The sequence below is a fragment of the Parasteatoda tepidariorum genome, chromosome 6, assembly GCF_043381705.1.
Source record: "Parasteatoda tepidariorum isolate YZ-2023 chromosome 6, CAS_Ptep_4.0, whole genome shotgun sequence".
NCBI classification, from domain to species: Eukaryota; Metazoa; Arthropoda; class Arachnida; order Araneae; family Theridiidae; genus Parasteatoda; species Parasteatoda tepidariorum.
The window spans coordinates 24,619,214-24,641,806 of NC_092209.1; the positions used below are offsets into that span (position 1 = coordinate 24,619,214).

Here is a 22,593-nt window from a genome sequence, read left to right on the forward strand (position 1 = left end):
TATTCTTCTGTGTATATGTTTTATGTGTTTAAAAAAAAAGAAAAATAATATTACTTGCGCCAAGTACAAAATCGTTTGCTCAAGAAATAATGTGAGTTAATATTTCAATTATTATCGAATATTATACACATATTTTTACTTAACTTCTTTAATGTTATGAAGATATTTTTGAAATCAGTGATTCTAATTTAGTTATAAATTTTTTTGTAGAAATATTTTCAGATGATTTTAACCTCAATTTTTTCCGCGATACGTTTAAAATGAATAGAAATATTAAAAACAGAACTATTTTATTTTGTAAACAAGCATGCAAAATATATCTCTTGTTCTTCGAACCTTCTTTAACGAATTTCTGAAATCATACGATTTCTTTTTGTTTCATCTCGCTTTCCTATATATTTTCGAATGATTTTTACCTCTTAACATTCCTCTGCGTATGTGTTTCAAATAAAAAGGGACATAAAAACGCCAAAAAAGTGCAGCCGATTTCTTGCAGACGCCATCTTGAGTGATATCTGAGTAGAATTCGTCTGAATGAACAATAATAATCGTCCAGTGTCGGTCGGCGTTTTCAAAAAGCGTGCAGAATCTTTCATGGTTATCGCTTGAACTTAGTCGGCGTTCATCAAAGGCAAACTGAATGGATGATAAACCGGCGTTATCTTGCTTTTTTCTTTACGTGTTTTTTTTCTTTTACTTGTTTTTTTCCTTTTTTTATTTCTTTTTTCCTGAAGCGGTTTTTCAAGTTGAATGAATTTAGCTCCAGTGTTTTAGTGGGCAGTATAATTTTTTTTTTTTTCATTTTAATTTTATTTTTGCTTTGTCTTGCAAGAATTTTTTTTTTCCTTCAATAAAAATTACATCTGCCGCAATACCTATAGGTCACTTTTTTTTAAAAATAAGTGATGGTTATTTGGATGATAGTTTAAATATAATTGATTATTATTTTCCTAATTCTTTAACTATATAATGATATTGTTTTAATGGTATATTAATAAATTGCAGTGACATACCCCCGACCTATAATTGTGCTACCTGATGTTTTAAGCTTCATATATTATTGAATATTATTTAAATTATTGAATTTCATTTAAAATTAGTCGAGAGAAATTTTAAACTAATTATTAAAGGTTTTTTTTTTTTGTGTCTCAAATCCCTTTAAGTCCCCAAGTAAACTCCCTTTTTGTTACTTAAAATAATTTAGTTTTTCTTTCGAGTTAATCTACTTTTGCTTCTTCAGTTAACTTCTTTTTCTTTGATTATTTAATATTTTGTTATAGTAAATTTCTGTTAGAGGAGAATTTGTTACTGAAGTGTTATTGTTATTATTATTTTTCTTTCTTTCTATTTCCATTTTATTTTTGTTTTGTCTTGCAAGCAAGTTTTTTCTCTCTTTAATCTTTGCATCTAACCCAACGCCTATAACTTATAAATATTAATTATTTTTCTAAATAAATTACGACTTTTTGGAAGGTAGTCTTAATGAAATTTTTTAGTCTTTGTCATTTCAATAATATAATTTAATTTCTAATTCTAAGGCAATAGTGATCTGTGCTATATGATATATAAATGAACTGCGCCGAGCGACGCCCACTGCCCTATAAAAAAGAAAAAATTAAAAAAAAACTTTTATTACTGCTTCTTTTTAATAAAAAAAATAACTACTGCACCGTCGTATGTTTCTTTTACGTCAAAAGCGTTACATTATTGAATTTTATTTGAAATTGTTCGATAAAAAATTGAAAATTGCTTTGTCTATTCTTTAACAGGCTTCTTTGTGTTTAACTCATATTCCATTTTGACTGGTTCAATAAATTTTTTCGTTAATTAGTTATTTATTTCGTTTATTACTTCAATTTTCTTTCAAGTTTATTTCCGTTTGAGGAATTTTTTTTCAATATGAAAGAGGTGTTAATTAGTTATTTATTTATTTATGACAAACTAAAGTTAAATTTTTTTTTTAAATAAAAGAAATAATAGCGTTTAATAAGTAATCACTGTCAGAAACGATATTTCGTGCTGTTTGAAATGAATAAGAATTGGTCAAGACTAAATGTTTTTTTCTTTTCTTTTTTTTTTTGCGGATGGAAAAAGAAAGTAGGAATTTCGGCCTGGAAGACAACCCAGTGTCAAAATATTTCAAATTAATCCTCTTGGTCCGTTTAGAAACGTAAATTCGAGGTATGAATGGGATATCACCATTGTATTTAACATTAAAAACGTTATGAACTCTTGAAGAAGCTTATAATATATAATCCTTTCGGGTAATTTGAATCCAATTTCTTTCTTATTCATAAACATTCTTATTCCTTCCTCCTATCATTCATAAAAATCCTTATCATAAAGGATAGTTCCTCATCCTTTATGATGTCATTATCAATGAATAATTAATGCATTTTGGTTTAATTTAATCTTTCTTCTTTTTTTATTTATTTACTTGTGCCCAATTTTGAAAAAGATTGAAGTAGGAAATTGAATTGTAGGCACGTTTTAATAATTCTTTTACTTAATTTATAGTCGGGCAATTACGAAATGAGCCAATTATCTCATTAAAAGGAACCTGACTGAGGGCTCATCTCGTAATTTCCAGTTCTGAAAATTGAAATTTGTATTCTAGTACTCAAAAAGACCTTTTATAAATGAAAAACAAAAAAAACTAGAGCTAAAATGGATATAATTTTTAAAATTTAGCTAAATTACATCGTGATCACGAAAGCATATTAGATATTATACAATTTAAGGATTGAATATACTAAAAATAATCTTAAAGTTGATTTAATCTTAAATTTACCTAAACTTCTTGGGGTATAAACCCCAAATTATGGTTTTTTGAATTATTATAGAAAGTTTATTACTGCCTGGCAATTACGAGATAAGCATCCTACCTCACTGATTGATTTAGTCTTCAATTTACATAAACTTCTTGTGGTGTAAATCCTAAATTATGGTTTTTGAATTATTCTAGAAAGTTTACTACTGTCTGGCAATTACGAGATGAGCATCCTACCTCACTAAAAGCAACCTGACTGAGGGCTCATCTCGTAATTGCCAGGCAGTTGTTAACTTTCAATAAATAGTTCAAAAACCATAATTTTGGATTTATACACAAAAAAGTTAAATTTAAAATTAAATCAACTAAAAGATTATTTTGCGTATAATCAATTCTGAAACTGTATGATATTGAATATGCTTTCATGACCACGATCTAATTTTAAAAATTACATTCATTTAAGCTATAGTTATCTTTTTTCGTTCCATTGACGTAAGGTCTTTTTGAGTACATGAATGCAAACTTCAATTTTCAGAGCTCCTTTGATTTCTGTACACTTCATTGAGTAAAGGAAAGAACTTTTAAAAAGAAGAAAAAAAGAGTTTCGTCTGGAATGTATCCAAGAAAAATGAAGCTGAAAAGGTTTTTGAAAAGGCCGCCGAACGTCTTGTTATGTGTTCCTATCGTTAGGTGTAAATAAATTTTTCATTACTTACCTTGAGTGGGGAGAAAAGTAAAAGAGCACGGCGTCAAGAGGAAGTATTTATTTATTTATTAGCCCTAAGTAATAGTTTTTAGGGGCTTTCTTTTCGTTACTAGCTTAGGGGTTGTCCAAAAACCATGCGTTCTTTCACTGTGATCATTTAGTTAAAAGTTTAAAGAGCATTTAAATGTATAATTTTGCAGTCTATAATACAATAAATATCGTTTTCGTAAAAGATATAAATAAATAAAAAATTTTGCGCTGTAGCTAGAATAGTCACTAAACTTTGGTGGGGATCGTTGGAATTTTAACTATTGAAAGCAGGGTTTCTTTAACTTTTTGCTGTGGGGACCCCATAATATTTACCAAAATTTTTGGGAACCCTATAAGAATTGCGCTAATTCATCAAACGATGTAGGAAAATTGTCAGTTTCTTCCCTCGTACCGTAATATACTAATGCAGTCTTGAGGCTTTAATTTTTAAACATAGAACAAAGTAAAAATTTTTAATTAAAAATTCGTAGAAACGTTTTAGTTTTTTTCTTTATCTGTACTGTCGTATCTTTATCTATTTTTAAAAACATAGTGTAAATATATTTGAATATAATATGTCAAATCATTATAATTTGTTTAAGAAATATCAAAATTTCTAAAATTTTTGGGGACTCTTGCTGCAGGTACAGCGACCTTATTTGGATTCGGGACCCACATTTTAAGAAACACAGCTTTTAAGAATGTATTGAACTCTGACCACTTCTTGAGCCCACTAAATTTAAACCTTGCTGATTATGTTTTTAGTTCTTTTTGTCTTCGTCAATTATGAGTCTTTTTTACGTAAAGGTGCACAACATTTTTCGGAAGCGAACCTCAAAAATAAAGTTTTTAACTTCTAGAATCGCTCGAAGCTTATTTTCTATCTCAAGTGATTACCATTTAATTATTCTTTAGTGTAATAAGGACATCAATTTGGTTTAAAAATCAAAAGTCTAAATTAAGTGTTTTAATAGAAAAACCAACTGAAATATTTTTCTATACTGAAATTAAATTATATAAAACTTTTAGCTTATTCCTTTTTTTTTTTTTTTTTTTTTTTTTTTTTTTTTTTTTTTTTTTTTTTTACTCCAGAGTAGTAAATCTTACAATTTTAATCTTTTTTTTTTTAAAGATTTGAACTACGTTTTAATTATGTTTTGGTGGAAGAAATTTGTTTTAAAAAATAAATTAGTTGATTGAAAAAAAAAAGCGTTGAACGATTTAAACATCTTTATTAGCCGCTCTACATTTTAAAATTTCACTGATTCTTATTTCTGCTTTATTATTCTTGACCGCAGGTTGTGCATTAGTAATATGACTATTTTTATTTACTAATTTTATTAATGAGATGAATTCATAAGTTCGGTTTATATTTAGGCTTCAACTACTTCTAATTTTTTGGTTTTTCTATGTTTTTTTTAACAGTTAAATATAAGAGGAAAATATGAATCATAATAATACTATTACATATTTTGCCAAATTCCTCTTTTACTTTTATCTCCGTCATATGTAGCGAAAAGGAAGATATGTAGATCTCTCTTTAAGGGAGAGAGGAACGAAAAAAAAATGCTAATCTGTCATCTTATTCTTTGTTTTCTTTTTATTTAAAAGAAAAAGAGGGAAGAAAATGTAACAAATAAGTTCACTCTGAGTCACGAAATAAGCCAAGCATCCAAGCGTGCGTACAACAGGCGACTGTTTGACTGAACTTTTTATTTTTTTTTATTTCCTCAAACTCTATCGCCGAAAAACAAGATCTTTTGTTCCGTGAATTCTTTTTCGGTATTTTCAAGAAAATTTCATAAGAGACTTGCCGACCCAATTTCGTATCATTAAAATCCTGTATAACGACATCATTTGGTTAGAAAAATGAAAACCTCGGTTGCCGTTACGTTGTTATAATTAGATTTCCGAAAATCGATTTTCCTCAGAAATTACCATTCGTTCTGCAGCCGATGCTTGTGATTTTTATAACTTGATTTTAGTATTCATTAATTTCAAATGGTGTGTTTCAATTTAAGGCTTTCGATTTTCGTCGAAAAATTTAAACAGTATTATTTAAATTTATAGGAGATTTTTTACATCCCCCCCCTTTATCTGAAATTGGTTATTCTAACTAGTATATAAGAGAAATGTTAAAAAAGATCATCATGGTGATTGTTTAAATTGAGTTGTTTAAGTATTACTTAAGCACTTCATGGTGGAGGTGGTTGTGATTTGCTTATTTTTGCTGATTCTGACAAGAGGAGAGAGGGTTCAAAATTGCTAAAAACATGCTTTCTTAATTGTTAAAACGACGCCAAATATTATGTTTAAAATACTTAATTTTTTATGCTAATGTTATTAGTACGAAGAATATACGAAATTGTAACAAAATTAAGTGAAACAAATTGTTAGGTTTGAAAGGTGATTTCAGTTTTGGAATTCAATTAGTTTTTCATAAAGCGGTTTGAATAAGAAAAAAGCTACACAAAGTGAAAAGAGAACAACAAAGATGGTATTTTCCCCCCACTTTATCTGAAACGAAGTTATTTAGCATAAAATCAACCGTCTTTTATTGCATCTCCTGTTTTTACCTGGTAATCTGAATAATTTAAGATATTTAAATTTTTAAGTTGCATTTTTAGAAATGATGACCCTATTTACATTTGGGTACAAAATTACGCACAGGGCCGGATAACCCATTAGGTCATGGCCTGGGGCCCTCAATGATTAGGGGCCCCCTTATAAATTTTTTTTGAAAATAAATATAAAAAAAAACAAGATTTTTAAAAGAAAAATTAATTTCAAATATATATTAATAAAATATGATAATTTTTGTTCTAATTTAACAAAATAAAGTAAAATTTAATTTATTATTATTTATTTGTATTTTAAATTGCTTTCTTAAATGAAAAGATGTATAAATACTTTTATACTTGAATAAATAAAAAATATACGAGAAATAAAATTTAATCTAGGGGCCCCAAAAATTTGAATGACCTAGGGCCCCGCTTGAACTTAATCCGGCCCTGATTACGCGGTTTAGGCTTTCTTTTATACATAAAAGTAAATAATCAAAAATATTGTTTTTAAAATAAATTATTATTGAATCTTCAAGCATGTGTAAATCAAATTTTTTTTTGAAAATTAAAATTTAGAAGTCGCTTTCAAGGTCGCCCCTGACGAAAAATAAAATTCTTTCATTTATTTAGATCAAAATGTGAGAAACGGAGGAATAGATGTAGAGCTTGAAGACTCAAAACGTGCTACAAATATTATCTTCTGAAACTGGTTTCACAGCGATAGGGGAAAAAAAAATTAGATTAAAATAATAAAGAAAGAAAATGCAGCTGAAAGAAGTAATAAAGAACGAAGAAGGGAGAAAAAAAAAGCACAGCAAAGCGCGTAGAAAGCATGCAAGGCGGCAAGCCTTGGTCTTCGGGGTCTGTAATTAGCCTCAAGACCGACGATTTTTATAAATAAAAGAGAAAGAAAAAAGAAATGTAGTACTTCAGTGCCACCAGTGGGCGCCACAGGTTAAACTTTAATTTTGGACCAGAACATTTTAATATTCTTTACTCTCTAATTCTCTTCTGTTATACCTCTAATTTTCTGCAGTTTCCTCCCTTTATTATTACGGCCATTGGAGGAAGGGGAGTGAAAAATGAATGGTATCAGGACTTTGTTATTTACCATTCTCTTCTATTGCGTTTTTATTCCTGGAAAAAGAAGGAATTATTTCTTTGTGCTGCACGATTCTTTTGCACGAAACGTTTTTAAAACTTTCTGGAGGACGATTTTATTAACGGCAGAAGTTTTTTTTTTTTTTCCTTTGCTACGTAGGTTTTTAATTATTTCATGATAATGGTATTCCAAAGTGAAAAAAGATGCTATGTTATTTTTCTTATGGGATGTAATTTGTGTTATGTGTGCTTCCTTATAAAGAAGGAAATATAATTTTTTCTCTTTCATATCTATCATATATTAAAATTTTGTCAAAAACGTATATCATAAGGGTATATAGAATATTCACAATCATATATAGCAATGAGCGTCAATTTTTTGTGGGGGACGAAATGCTGTCACATAAGTTTTCTAAATTTTAAACATAAGAAGAAAAAAATTCTTTTATATGCCAAAAATATCACTTCTTTCTCTCGTTTTTAAAATTGATGAAATTAAATCAATGATGATTCGTAAAAATTTTCTAAAATATTGATTGTAAATATTTTTTTTGGCGCAGAAATTGCGAATTATTCTTAAATAAAAGTACGTATAAAGTAATGAAATGTTGAAGTTTAGTAGAATTGTCTTTTTAAAGACTTTCATTCGACACTGAGCCGATGCGCGGTATGTCTTATTAGGTTAGTTAAGGGGGGAAAAAATCGACGATTTTATAAATGATGTCTTATGTTAAATTATTTTCTTTGTATAAACTTAAATTTTCTTCTGAAATATTTTTAAAAGAGGAGTTTCATTTTCACATTTTACCATAAGGATACTTTTAAATAGCTTTTCCATAAATAATTTTATCAAAATTACGTATGAATAAAAGCAAAAATAAATAAGTAATAAAAAATAAAATAAATAAACAAAAAAATTGCAAACAATAATTACAAAAAATTAAGAAATATTATTGTAATAAAGTACTAATTGCTTCCACTCAATCCAAGTTCAGATAATAATCCAAGATAAGAATTTTTTTAAATCAAGTACTTCAGTTATCACATGTATTTCTGTTCTCCCAATATTTTCAAGGGAACATGAGTTTATTTTTAAAAATAATATTTAAAGAAATGTATGAGATTATAATGGAAATCCCTTTTTTCTCATTGTGATTTTCTGTAATATTTTTGCTATTGCTTCACTTTCTGAAATGCAAACGCGCAATTTGTGGACCTTCCCTAAAACTCCAAGAAGAATAATAAATAAATAAATAATTATTCTAATTTACAAGTTTGGTCAATTTAATTTGTTCGTTGTGTTTTTCGATACAATAGTACTTAATTAACATGTTTCAAACAATATTAAAAAAAAACAACAATATACTAAGATTGTCTCTTAATCTTTTTAATATTGTGAATGCAGAATAGAATATGGATTAAAATGGCAAAAATGATTTTGTATTATAATGATAACAAAAATACGTAATTTTGTTGGGACAGAAAATTCTTAGAAGTATCACTAAACAGTCAGAGGAAGAAAAAAAATGAAATATAAAGGAACTTCAGTTCTGAGAAATGGAAACGCACTGGAGACGAGAGAGAATATTTTTAGTTCAAGAGAGCTAATTCCGCACAGCTTGGGTTGCCAGCCTGCTTTTTAAAAGCCGCCGAATTTCTCGTTTGTTTGAAGAAGTCGTTTGCACATAGCTCATGATTCTTATGTATTCTGTTATAATTTGTGAAAATGAAATGTTAGCTACAATCAAATGTTTAGTGTGAGAGGCCTCTTATGTTGCAATTAACAGATCATCGATTTATTATCGACCCACTGGCGTTCGTAAGATTTTTATTTAGGTATTTATTTTTATTATATGGCAGTTCTGAAGTACATTTTCTAATTACAATCGTAATATTTTATATGTTTTGATTAATTCAGTTATTATTGTTAATTGAATTATTATTTCTTAATTTAAGGAAATTTTTTTATCCGGACATTGAAAATATAAAAATAAGTATTCTATAATTTCCTGTTATTTGTGCAACATATCTGGTTTTTGATGTTCTTAGGTGTTCTTATGCGTAGAATGTCTATTTTCATCTTACAAGACTATCAGCAATAAGTTTTTAATTTATATTGCTGTAACCCATTTTTTTTCCTTCTTCAGTTGAAAGATATACTGTACCCTATAGCAAATTTAATATTTTAGTTAAAAAAAAAACAACTATGTAAAGGTGTACGCAAATATCTTCGCTCCAAATATACATATAAAAAAGTTTCATTCATATTCATAAAAAAAGAAACTTTAAACCGTAAACAAATCATCATTTCTGATTGTCACATATCTTCTGATATGAATAATTAAGGATTGCTGATTAGCAATGTAGCTAATTACTGAAGAATCCCTTAAATTAATTGATAATTGTCTTTATTTAGTATATTTTATCCAAAACAAAGTTTAGTATCTTTTTAGTTCAAGTAAGCATTTTGTTAGTATAATCCATGTTTGTGTATTGATGTACACAATTTTGATCACATTAAATCAATGAAAAGGATTATTTAATTTCCTTTAGACCTATATTTATATTTGGAAGTTTTTTTAACCGAGTTACATAAAAATTCTGTTTTTTTTCTTTCTTTTTCAGTGATCAATGTCAAATCTTTTTTTTCTTCTTCCATCTTGTACCTTTTTCAGGGTGTTTTCATACTCAGTGCTCCCCCCTCTTGAAGGGAGGGTAAAAACTTCCCCTTTCTTCGCCCCTCACCTAATGATGTCTGGGGTCAGACATGCGGAAAGTTCTGAAGACGCCGACTTGCTTCTTCCCTGCCTTCACATTTCTGTGTAGCCAAGTGATTTGAGTGTTGTAATACTGTTTACTGTCCCGTTTCCGAGGAAGTGTTATTGCTGTGTGCGAGAATAAATTGAGGTTCTCCAACTAACTGTAGTTCTTGTCCAAATTACCTGGGGTCGCTGCAATCATTCAGACAAAAGAAAATTTTAGAACTTTTTTTTTCTTCTTTTCTTTTACGCAATTAAAAACTCGTTATGGACGATTTCATCCATGAATAGTTACTTTTTATTTGAATGTAACAAACATTGACTGGGATTGTTCTTTTTAAGGGTAATAACCCCGTTTTGTTTTATATTAAATTTTCTTTGTTTTTATGGTTAAGAACTTTGCTTTTTAAGATTGGCATTATTTTAATTTTAAGATTAGTGTTCGATGTTAAACTAGATCACTTTTATATTATCAATCAATCAGTTGCCGCAACAAGGGTTTCATTCCAATTAACTTCCTATGAAGCTTTTTAATTTTAATGGAGTGTTAATTATCGATATATAATGAAATTGTTAATTGAATAGAAGTCACCTCTGTTGTTTTTTGAGATAACATTCTTTTGCATGGAACAGTTTTTCTAGATAAAGGTAAACAATATTAATAAAGCGAAACAAGCTGTAGATTAACTAGCGAAACTAGCTATAAGATAGCTATACTTTTATAGCACAGCTGACCCAATTCAGGGTTTACGCAATTAAGGTTTAATTCCGTAGCCTTGTAATTTTGAACCAACCCAGAAGACAAAGGAGCTTCTGGATTAATCATTGGAGTCGTCGTAGAGGACTTTTTGATGGATCTAACCCGCATTGCATGAGAGAGGAAAACTATGAAAACCTTCCATGGTTAGCCGGACGGCAAGGAGATTCTAAGCTATGATCCGTCTACCAACTGATGATATTTTACGTCAGCACTGAAGTTAATGCAAGCCGGGAACAGAATTCTTAATTAGGTAGAAACTCATAGAATAAACTTTTTTGGAGCATTAAAAGCTTCTTAAATTTATAAGAAAAAAAGTGTTATAAGGCTCTCCTAATTATGATAGTAATAAACACGTGAAAATAGTCTAATTTAGAAGTACATGAATAATTTTAAATACACGTAGTAAAGATATTACGTTGTATCGTTTCTTTCTTTTTTGCAAACCTTATTTTATTCATGTTATTCCCCCCCCCTAATTTCATAAAGCTAGTTAGCGACCAAAAATGCAATTTTTTTTACTGCTGATAAAATAAAAATCAATTTTTTACTATGTTTTTCCTCTTTTCATTTGGTTTTATCAGAATACTAAATTTTGCTTGTTAAGATATTAGTATTTTAATATGACTCTTTATTTTTAATGACATAGATTTATCATAGCTTATCATGATCATAGATTTATCCTTGCATAGGAGTACTCACAGCGTATTCAAATTATTTTTTCAACACTGTTGAAATTGTTTGGTGTGTTAATCGTACAAATTTGCTGTAATCCTTATACGGAACCAAAACAATCATGTTATCGTGCCAACCTCCTCTATCCTGGTTTCACAATACTGACTGAACTAAAAACCGTGACATGGCTTAATTTAACTTCTTATGTTGCAGCGATATTATTTTTTAAAATGAAGGATACAATACAGCTTCATAGAATGCTGAACTGCTTTGAATCTACTACTTTGAGAACATACTTGTATGAGATTGAATTTTCGAACGAGCAATATATATTTATTCAAGGTCTCACAACAGAAATTTTCAGCTAAATACCATTTCTGGTGGAATTCTTGCTTTGACTAAGAATTCTGGGTGCTTCCCTTTCATTTCCTTTAAAGAAAGCGCATACCGGATGTATCAGCAAAATCAGACAGTTCTCTTTCATTGCATTTTCAGTGAGAGGCCGCTAAGCTATTTGAGTCAAATGATAAATTATGGACCAACAATGGAAAGGGGAATCCTTTTGTGTCGGACGTCTGCCACCAAATGGAGACGGACCACACACAACAGATCAGAGATTGGCTATTTTCGAATCCCCATCCCTCTAATCCAGCCAGTCTTTAAATGCAGTTGGGCTGCAATTTAGTGTTGTGTGGCCCTGATAACATTATTGTCAGTCTCCATACATTATCCAAGAATAGTAAACGTAATGGATTCTTTGAATGTAGGCTTAATTATGCAAACTTTGAGAAAAGTGATTCGATTCATCGTAGTGATCGAATTTTAACAGGTTTTATTAATTTTTTCAGCCATTTTAATTGCCGCTGTTTTAAGTAAAAGTTTGCGACTCAGGGGTCCCTAAATCAAAATACTTTGTTAGCATCTTTAATGACAAATTGTGCGTTGATTTTTGATCAAGCGACTTCCAAAAGCAGTGTCTTCAGTTCCATTTATCTATCTTTTCAGAAGCATTAACAAGTTAAAACAGTTTATTTTCAGCAATACAGCAAATCAATGAAAATGTAGGCGTTTTTATGTCTTTACACGCATTCTTTCTTTTCTTTTTTTAAATTTTTTTTATTTATTTTTTACTAATAACGAAAACACGAATAAGCGTCATCATTTTGATTCCAAGAATGTTAGCAAATCAATGAATTCTTAAAATGCGGGCAGAATTTTGCTAACTTAGAAAGACGTTCAATTAATCGTGGTAATCAAATTTTTAGATTTTTCTTCTTTCCTTTTGTCGTTTTTTATTGCCGCTGTTCCAAGTTTACCAATCTATCAATTTGGCGACCCAGGGGTTTCTAAATCAAAATGCTTTGTAAACAGATTGCAAGACAAATTATGCGTTGATTTTTGGTACTTGAAGCGACTCAGTAGAAGGTAATTCGAATGTTTTCAGTTCCATCGATCATTTCAATAGTGACAAGAACAGTTTCTTTTCCGGATTATTGCTAACCATTAAAAATGTAAGCTTTTTTATCTCTTACCATTCATAATTTTTTTAATAACCATTATGACACACAAGTAAAGTTATAATTTTATTTTAGATCTAGATTGTTTACCATAATTATAAAAAACACAAATATAAATGTTTTCGCATATAAACTTCCGAGCTGTAAATGGTCAACTTATTTCGCGAGTAATACTTCGAATACCTTTCTTTCATGTTAGAAAAGGCTGAAAATGTTTTTTTTTTTTTTTTTTTTTTTTTTTTTTTNTTTTTTTTTTTTTTTTTTTTTTTTTTTTTTTTTTTTTTTTTTTTAATGAATAACATCTCCCTTTTTTTACTCATAAATTTTTTTTCGCACATTGAAGGTATAATTTGTATAAAAAATCAAACATTTCATTCTATTATAGTTTGTCAACTTATTACTTCGTATTGTACTACTGAATAGTTGAATCGTTTTTTTTTTCTTTTTTAAAGTATAACTTTGCCTTGCTCTTTCAATTTTTTATTTATTTATTTTGTTAGAAAGAAAGTACCGAACTTGAACTATTACACTTTCAGAAAAAATCAATTCAACATTGGACCATAACATCGCTATCTTGAATCACAATTCGGGCAAATTTACTGCAATCATAATAAGTTGTCAAAATGAACCATCTCTCCGTGCAATTTGAGCCTTAGGATCTTGTATACTTATCGTAATAATAGCAATGAAGATCGTGTCAAGATAGCAATGTCGCCATCGGGAACTATAATCCGGGATAAAATTTACCGCATTCTTAATACGATGTAGTTAAACTGAACCATCTTTCCGTACAAGTCGTGCCTTAGGATAGAGTAGTTAAGATCAAAAAGCCCAATAAAATAGTTAAACTTGTCACCGAAATAAGGACGCAGTGAATTTGAACAACATTATGGTTCGAGTCATCCATCTTTTTCTCTAAGTTGAGCCTTAGGATCGTGTAATTAAGCTCAAAAAGCCTGATAAGATAGGTAAATTTGTCACCGCAAATTCGAGCAATATTATGGTTTGAGTCGAACTCAACATGTTCCAAAACTCTGACATTGTACGAACTGAATGAGTGTTTGATATGTTCTTCAAGTTATAATCTTAATAATATCGCGATTATAATAAATAAATGGTGTCTGTTTTTAAGAGACACTTATATTTCATTTCAGATGCAAATAGTATTTTTTTTTTCTTCCTTGAAATGCTTGGTACGTGATCCTATCCACTTGTGTTCTCGTTCGCGAGATAAAGTGTTTCTTTCAAATCAGAGCAGTGTGTTTTCAGATAAAAGCGGGAAAGAGAGAGGGTGCTCGCCATTTGCTGGGGATAAGAATGCTCCTCTTGTGTGGTCTCTCCTTTTTAGCAGGAAATGTTCGCTTCACTTTCTTCTTGGAATGTTTTATAGAATTCCATTGATCTCTTCCATCTGTTAATATAAGATACGAGAATGAAAAAAATGGAAATCAAACAGTTCTTTACGTTCGCTTGATGTTTATTTGATTTGCCTTTTTTTTAAAAAATGATATAAAAGAGTGGTTTTTTGTTAAGAAAGTGATTTCTAACTTCAACCTCTAGAAGATTTCGTAACTTTACTTTTAAATGGTATATACTGTTTTGCTGATTGAACTTTAAAACGGGTTAATATTTTTGATGTTTTAAGAAATGTTCGAATTACGCCAATTTGGCCAGTTTTTTTTTTCCGAAGTTCTTTCCTCATAGAAAATAAAAAGTCACTTGAGGCCAAGCTATAATTTTCAACTATGTATATATCATATTGCAGTTGTAAAGAATTATCTGATCTTTGGAACAGACAAATGACTTAATTTTTTTTAGTTCTTAATTTTTTGAACGATTGTCAATTTGGCGAGATTTTTCTACTTCAATGAAAATCATCAAAATCAATGAATAATTTTTATCTTTAGGAAATTTTTATGAGCCTGGGTAATGCCGCGCATATTTTACATTTTAAATAGAATAAATAAATAAATACGTAAATAAAAGCACAAATGTTTTTTACTTTCACAAAACTGAATTTTTCTTCATATTGACTTTTCCGCCATTTTCAGAACTAATGTACAAGGGGCTGGCTGAAAATGAGTTACACTTTAGTAACAGTCATGAGTAGCTAATGAAAAATCACAACATTTATAAAAATAACATATTATTCGCAATTTCATGCGACTACTGAATCTTCGAAGTTCTAAGAATTATTTTTTTTTTAAATTTTGTGTTTTTTTCCCGAACTCAGATTTCACAGTGTTGGAGTTACTTTAAATACATTTAAATCATAAATAATAAATATTCCATTCCACCAAAAATGGCACTGTGGTAGGTCACATTTCTTCATATTGACGTTTTGCATCATTAGAGGATATGAACAAAAACTTAACCTAACTGTTATGGATAACTGTTACAAATGCGCAAACATTATAAAAAAAGTAAAAAATCTTTCGTAAGATGAGAGATTCTGTACCGTTAAGAAGATGCAAAATCTTTAAAAATTTCTTTTTCCGATTGTTTTTGTTGTTAAAGAAAACAACAAAAGCATATTTTAATCTGTCCTTTAATACAAAGTTCTTTGTATTAAAATGGAGTGCGAATTGGACATAAAACTTTCTTTTCGTTTTGACCTAGTAAATGGTGTCGTTGTCAACTTACAAATAGAGACATCAGTTGCTGTTCTTATCTTAAAACCTTTAAACAAGAACACTTCTTTGTGAGGTATTAGTAGATGCAATCGGCAACTGAAGATGGTATTATTTTGTGTTTATCGTGATGCGGATAGCTAGCTTGTGAAGCTACCATGTGTGACAATCATTTAGGAAGGGGGAAAAATTTCCCGCTCTTTACACAATCGAACCTTTTTATCCTTTCGATAAGATAATAACCATTGTATTCAGAACTAAGAAGATTGTTTTAGAATGTGATGACATTTAGATTACTTAAGACCCACTGGTTAAATATAGGTTCCTAAGAATTTTTTCGTTTTGTTTGTTTCTGGGACATCTACTATTGAAAACACTTTAATACATTCTATTATTTATTGAAATAAGTTTTCTGAATTCTTTATTCTCACGTGCCTGAGATCTAGACAAGACAATTAATGAAACAAATAATTTTGGCTTCTATTATTAAGGCTATGTTGTGGCAAGGCTATCTCAATGTTTTTTTTTATTGAATATATATATATATATATATCCCCTGCACCTGTCCGAAAACTACTTTTTTTTTTGTAACTACAACGAATTTTTTTTAATGCGGCTACTACTAACTACTTTCGAATGTAGTCACTTTTAGGGGAGGAAGTTTTCTAGAGAACTTAATTTACACTCATGTTCAAAATAATTATGGATAATAAATTAGCTTATTTAAACATGAGGATGTAAGAAATATTTTGTCTTAACCATTTCATACAAATTAGTTCTTTTAATTTATAAATGCCATAAAATATTTGAATAATATAAAATATTTTAAGTATTTAATGCTCTTTTTATTTCCTCCAAGAAATGAAGTACATCGAAAATCACAGATAAAATATGATCCTTATCCCGGATATACAGATTAATCTTTTTTTTTGTCATTGTTCCGAATTTATTTTTCCAGAAGCTCGAGTCAAAAATATGCTTACGCAATATTTTAATGGCCCCATCAAAGAATTAATTTAATTATTATTTTTCTTAAAGAACAACAATTATTGTTTTAACTAATTTACTGTTAAAACAAAGTTGTTTTAATGTATTCCAGAAATTTCGTCCATTATAAATATTCAAATCGCTAAATAGAGGATATACAGGTTTGTCTTTTTTTTTTTTTTCATTGTTCCGAATTTATTTTCCCAGAATTTATGAACAATAATCTTTTAATGAAGCAATTTCTTTAACAAAAGACGAAAATAAACGGATGTCATTATTCTATTCTATTCCAAAATAAAAATAAATAAATTACTAGTTGGTTAAATCCCGTGAAACTTCCAAAATTAATCACGACTGAGGAAAAAAAAAAACAGTAAAGCTTTACTTAAATACGGTCATTTCCTGTCGTGCATTTAACTGATATAGAAAAAAAAAAAGCAACCCCTCATTTATTTAGTTCGAATCTTAATTCTCTTTTTATTTTACAATGCAGCGAAATTCGTGTCTCTACCGAAAGCTTTAGTAATGAGCCGCCGTGTTATTACCTAAGTTGACGCCCGAAGTAGTAAATAAATAAGCAAAAGAAGAAATATAAAAAAAAAAACAACCTCAGCTCCTTTATTATTATTACTTTTCCTTTTTTTCATTTTTTAATATTCTTTCACGCTTCGTGTGCAATTACCAGATTTCGGACAAGTCTTTGTTATTCTCTTTTTCTTTGATCTTTGCCGGCCGGTTGGCAAGCCCTCCCCCCTGACTTGAATATTTAATCAGTCACGCGTTGTAAGTTCTCGTTTTATCCTTCTCCCCCCTTTCCTCCTCTTTCTCGCCGTGTTTCATTCAATCTCATCATTCTTCCCCCCTCTCTCTCCCCAAGCCATCTTTTCAATTTTTTCTTTCTCATTTCTTTTGTAAATGTGTGAGGTTCTTTCACTTCAAATGACGGTTGCTGAATTTGATGGAACAAACTCTCTCTCTCACCCGCTCCCCCCTTGTTTATCGGAATTGAGATGGTTGATATGTTTTTATGAATTTGTTAGCGTCTGTAAATAAAAAGTAGTTTGCTTTTTCTTTACTTGAATCTATAAAACCTGTTTAAAAATAATAAATATGAAATTTTTGTTGTTGAAGATTTTAATAATTTTCTTGCCATATTTTCGAATAAATATTTATATTGACTTTTTACATGTATGAAATTACTTTTCTTTCGTTCGGGCCATTGCCAAGTCAAAAAAGATATTTAGTATTGAGAAACCAGATTTAAGGTTCGTTGACTCCACTTGATTTAAATCAATTGGATTATTTTTTAAATAACTGATTTAAATCAGGATAATACTTTTTATAAAGAAATCAACGATTAAAAAATGTACTAAACATACTAAACATTAAATGAGACTTTTAATTTTCTTTTTTTGTTTCCAATAGTCATAAAATTTTTTGGTAAATATTTTGCTCCAATCGTACTCTTAGTGAGAAATAAATTGTTACATCTTTAAAATAACTTTTTTAAACCTCAAAAATCTTGTGGATTTTTTCAGAATGCAAACTAAGTACAAAGTAGATTCGTGAAATCAAATTTGTGATTTGTATTTTTTAGCCGTTAATGATGTTTTTCTATACAAATTTCAATAAATTTGAATCATACAGATGCTTGCAGTCGATAATTTTTAATGCAGTCTTAGATTTTGAAGTGATATGATTTATTCTTTATATGATTTCAATCATAATTATGCTTATAACTAACTAAATTGAGGTTTTTGAAGTAAATAATTTTTTTTTAAATAAAAGAAAATTATGAAGTCGATAACTGAATTTCGATAACTGACATGTAACCTGACACTCGAGTACTTAACAATTTGCAGAAGTCGATTAAGTCAGTTTGCTACCTAAATTTAACGTTAGAACACTTGTAAAAATATAAGATATTGAAAAATATATGTTAGTAGTCATGTCTACGTTAATGCTAATTACAAAAGATCGTAGAACTAAGCATTTTCCTCATTAGTTTTAAAATTGTATTTAGAATTTTTTTTTTGTTATAGGTCGTAAAAATAATTTTGTCTTCGTTAAATACAAGCGATCATGAAATAAAGATATCTATTCTCTACATTTGCGTTAAACGCATTAGATCGTAATATAGAGAACTAGCAACTTGTTAAGTGATTATGTCTTATCATGTGATTTAAATCAAATTTAATTGGATATTTGTAAAGCGACGTCACGTGTGTCAAACCTGATTGGCTTCTGAATCAACAAATGCCATTATTTAATTACGATGATGTCACTTGCAGGTATCCAATTGTCTTCAATTGTGTTAAATAAAGGGCATCGTAAAATAAAGTTTTGTTTACATAACAACATAATTAGCATTTTGTTTACATTTTTACATAATAAAATGTTTGTTGATTGATTGATTTTGATTGCAGGAGCTGTCATTTTCTCTTTGTGATGATGGAGTTTGTCCTAAAAATAAGACTGAAGAACAAATACCTCTTCAAGGTAAATTCAATGTTATAACCTTATAACCTGAATTATTTTTGAAATCGTAGTTCAAAAATAACTTCATTTTTTTTTTTAAAAAAATTGTTACATTGCAGTTCTTTTATTTGAAATTTTTTATGAATAAAAGAAATTATATAACCAAACAATTAAAAAAATATCTTAAGATCCTTAACTAACTTATAAACCCTACACTTAATTGGTAATTAACAATTTTTTTCCTTTTTTTTCACGATTAGCGCGAAAATTTCAAGTTATTCTTTATTTAAAATTTATTTAGCTTCACTTGAATGTACAAATGAATTAATCAGTTAGTTTATTTGCTTTAGGCTTGTTTAAATAAAATTTTAAGTTAATTAATTAATGTTATGTTTTGTTATTTCTTAATGGTTGCATTTTAATGATCGCAATACTCAAGTACACATCATTTTAAACACTTTTTTTCTCAATAAATTTAAGCGAATGTTTATTTTTTTTAAAAAATCTCTTGGTTTAAACTGGAACATTTTGAAAATACCAACAATGTTGCATACTTTCGTAAACACCACTTTTTAAAACATTTATTACGCTTTAATATTCTTGTTTACGATAATGCAACAATGTGTGGGATTTTTATGGAACAGGGGTGGTCGGGAGAATGTGTCGTTGTGAAGAGAAAAACGAAGTGATTTATTCTTGAATCTATATATTTTTATTTTAAATAACACTTTTTAATAAAAGAAACCCCGATGTTTTCCCTATTTAGCAATGGTTATGTTACGCCGTTGTATCACATGAATACTTTTTTCGTAATCGTAAAATTAGTTCTGCTCGATTTTTATGTTCTCCAGGGCTATAAAACATTACAAATACGACAACAAATCACTCTTGACCCTTCTATTTTGTACATTCCGGCGACCGGGAACCATGTGCCAAGGGGGGAAAGTTGAAATATTTGACTACGAAATGTGTCTTCGAAAAATCGTTCTCTGATCGGAACATATATCGTTGCTCTCCGCCCACTCCTCTTTTTTTGGCATTCTTCTCGGAATTGCAAAATTGGTGACTCTTCCCCCCCATAAAAAGCGCTTTGGGGGTCGACCAGTACCTGCTGTGCGGTAGTTTGAGGTGTGTTCTTTTTGAAGGTACACCGGAAATGCCGCTTTTTGGAGCGTTTGTGCACAGGTAAAACGTGGGTGTGGTCGATGTAAGAGGGCGGGGTGGTCATTTATTCTTTGCCCAAAAGTTGTGCATCACTTTCACAGCTGTTATAGTCTGGTGATGTGATCTAGATTCATCGGTAGTGAAACGGAGATGACAAGTGCGATTATATCGTCCCTCTCGATTTTTTTTCCTTGTATGTCCCCCGCCCGCTTATTTATTATAGTATAGGGAGATTAGAAGCGTTGTGTTCATTGTGAAATTATGCCGTCTCATAAATTTAGTAGAACTAAGTATCACTGTTTATGATGAAATTTTTTCCCCCCAACTTATTAACCAACAATAAACTAAGTTTAAGTGTCGTTTAAGCATCCATTGCTATTCATATCACCCTTTATGATGTTAAAAAAAAAATGTTCAACTTAAAAGCATTTTAAAGTTTTTCTTATTCGCTTTCGGTAACTGATGCACAGTGTACTTGCCTACTATATTAAATTTTTTTTTTTTTTTAACTTGAGAAAAAAAAAGTTGTGCTTTTCGCAAAGCAATGTCGCGTTGCATTTATTGACAGTGTGAATAACATTAATATTTACACATATTTTATGTAAACAGTTCATAAAATATGTGTTAATATTAATGTTAATAAAAGGTTAACCTTGGGCCCATATCCAAAAGGGCGTGCGTTCGATCCCCGTCGGCCGAAAACTCCCCGTTCAGTAGATAGTGACTGATGCGCGTTAAATCTGTCGAGTCGCAAAGTCCTCCATGTTCCCATAGCAAATGAATACCTCTGGGGTACTGTACCAGGAGTTTTCTTGTCTTCTAGATTGGATCAAAATTACAAGGCTACGGAGTTGAACATTAGTAGTCGTTAACTCAAAATCGGGTCGGCTGTTCAACGACGGTTATAAAATAAAAGGTTAGCCTGGAAAAAAAACCCTGGCTGTCGAGTCATTGCTGATTATTAATGTTAATATTCTCTAAATTTCACCAAAAAAAAAAAAATTGTAAAAAAAAAAAAAATTTTTTTTTTTTTGTTTCCGGAAAATGATAGATTATAATGATAGATTAACATATTTCTTTATTACTAGCCTGTTTTTAACTTCTTGAAAATTTTCTCAAATAGTCAATATTTAGGAGAGATTAGGTACACAAAAAAGTCAGAAAAATATTTCTTAATTGTTCTAAATAAATAATATATTTTTTGTACCCGTTTTTAAATTAGCGGATTTCAAATTAATATTGGATAATTATAATTCCTGAAAAATTTCTCTATTTGCCCGAAATATTGTAGGGGGGCTTTTAGAGAATTTCGATTATAGAGGAGGGAGCATATTATCAAGAAATGGCCATTCATTTTTTAAGACTAGCATTTATATCTAAAAGCTCCGATTCGTAATATAGATTAGCAAATTTATTCAATTTAATATTGACATCTGGATTTAATTTATGTCACATTTTACATAGTATTTAAAATGTTCCCTAATAACTACCCTCATAGAAACAGCGGGGAGCTTTCTAAATTTATCCGCACAAAGGTTCTTTAAGAGAAAGACCGTTGTTTGTTAATTAAAGATTCCGGTTTGTTTCGGGAGAAACATTCCCTTTTTCCCTGAGACATTTCTTTTTTCTTCCCTAATGTGCCGAACTGAAGGCTCTTTGTTCTCGTCTTTCGTTTTCGGGATTCGAATTCGATAAAAGTGAAGAGATGCGTTAATCACGTGACATTCCGGAGGAAGTATGGAGAAAAGAGAACAGTTCGTTCTTCTTGGGGTCTGATTTTGACGTCGATAAAACAGACGAGTCCATTTCCAGAACCCTATTTCGACAGCAGGGGGTATAGGATTATCTCTAGTGGATAAATAAACAGAAACTCACACAACACATTCTCACTTTGTTGATCTATTTATTGTACAAAACGCAATTTTCAACTATTTTAGGAATTGTTTTATGCTGTGCATTTTATTTACTAACATTTACCTACTTTCTTTAATCATTGAATTTCAAGAAAAATAGATATAAGTTGGTAACCTTCCTATTGTCAAAATATTGGTTTACTCAAATTTATTTTTCCTTAGCTGCCAACTCCACTAGATTTCTCATTACACAAATGAAATACATTTTTTCTCCTGATTTAAAAAAATACCTCCTAGAAAATTCTTTAAAATTTTTAAACTTTCAGGGTAAAAAAAAATCCTTTATAAAATAGATTTTTTACTCAATGTGTCCTTGCTTGTGTGAAATTTGCAATTCATCATATCTAGTGGATTTTTTCTTTTTCATAAGTTATTTTCTCAATTACTAATTATATTCAAAACATTTTCCTGAAAGAATTTATATATTTTTTCTATCTTTTCAAAAATGTGAAAGCACAAATTGTGAAGCATAAACTTCTTTAAAAAATCTTTAGACTCACAAATATTGAATACCATCTCTAATTAAGAAATTTGTAATAAAA

General features: G+C 29.5%; 1 protein-coding gene across 1 annotated transcript in view; it reads left to right on the forward strand.

Annotated features, from left to right (window-relative positions):
- The window catches only part of LOC107453313 (protein naked cuticle homolog 2), a 31,032-nt gene that overhangs the window by 2,274 nt on the left and 6,165 nt on the right, over nucleotides 1-22,593 (forward strand). The window contains exon 2 of the mRNA XM_016070091.3: nucleotides 18,923-18,995. Within this exon, the coding sequence (XP_015925577.1) occupies nucleotides 18,923-18,995 (73 nt within the window). The remainder of the gene's footprint in view (nucleotides 1-18,922; nucleotides 18,996-22,593) is intronic.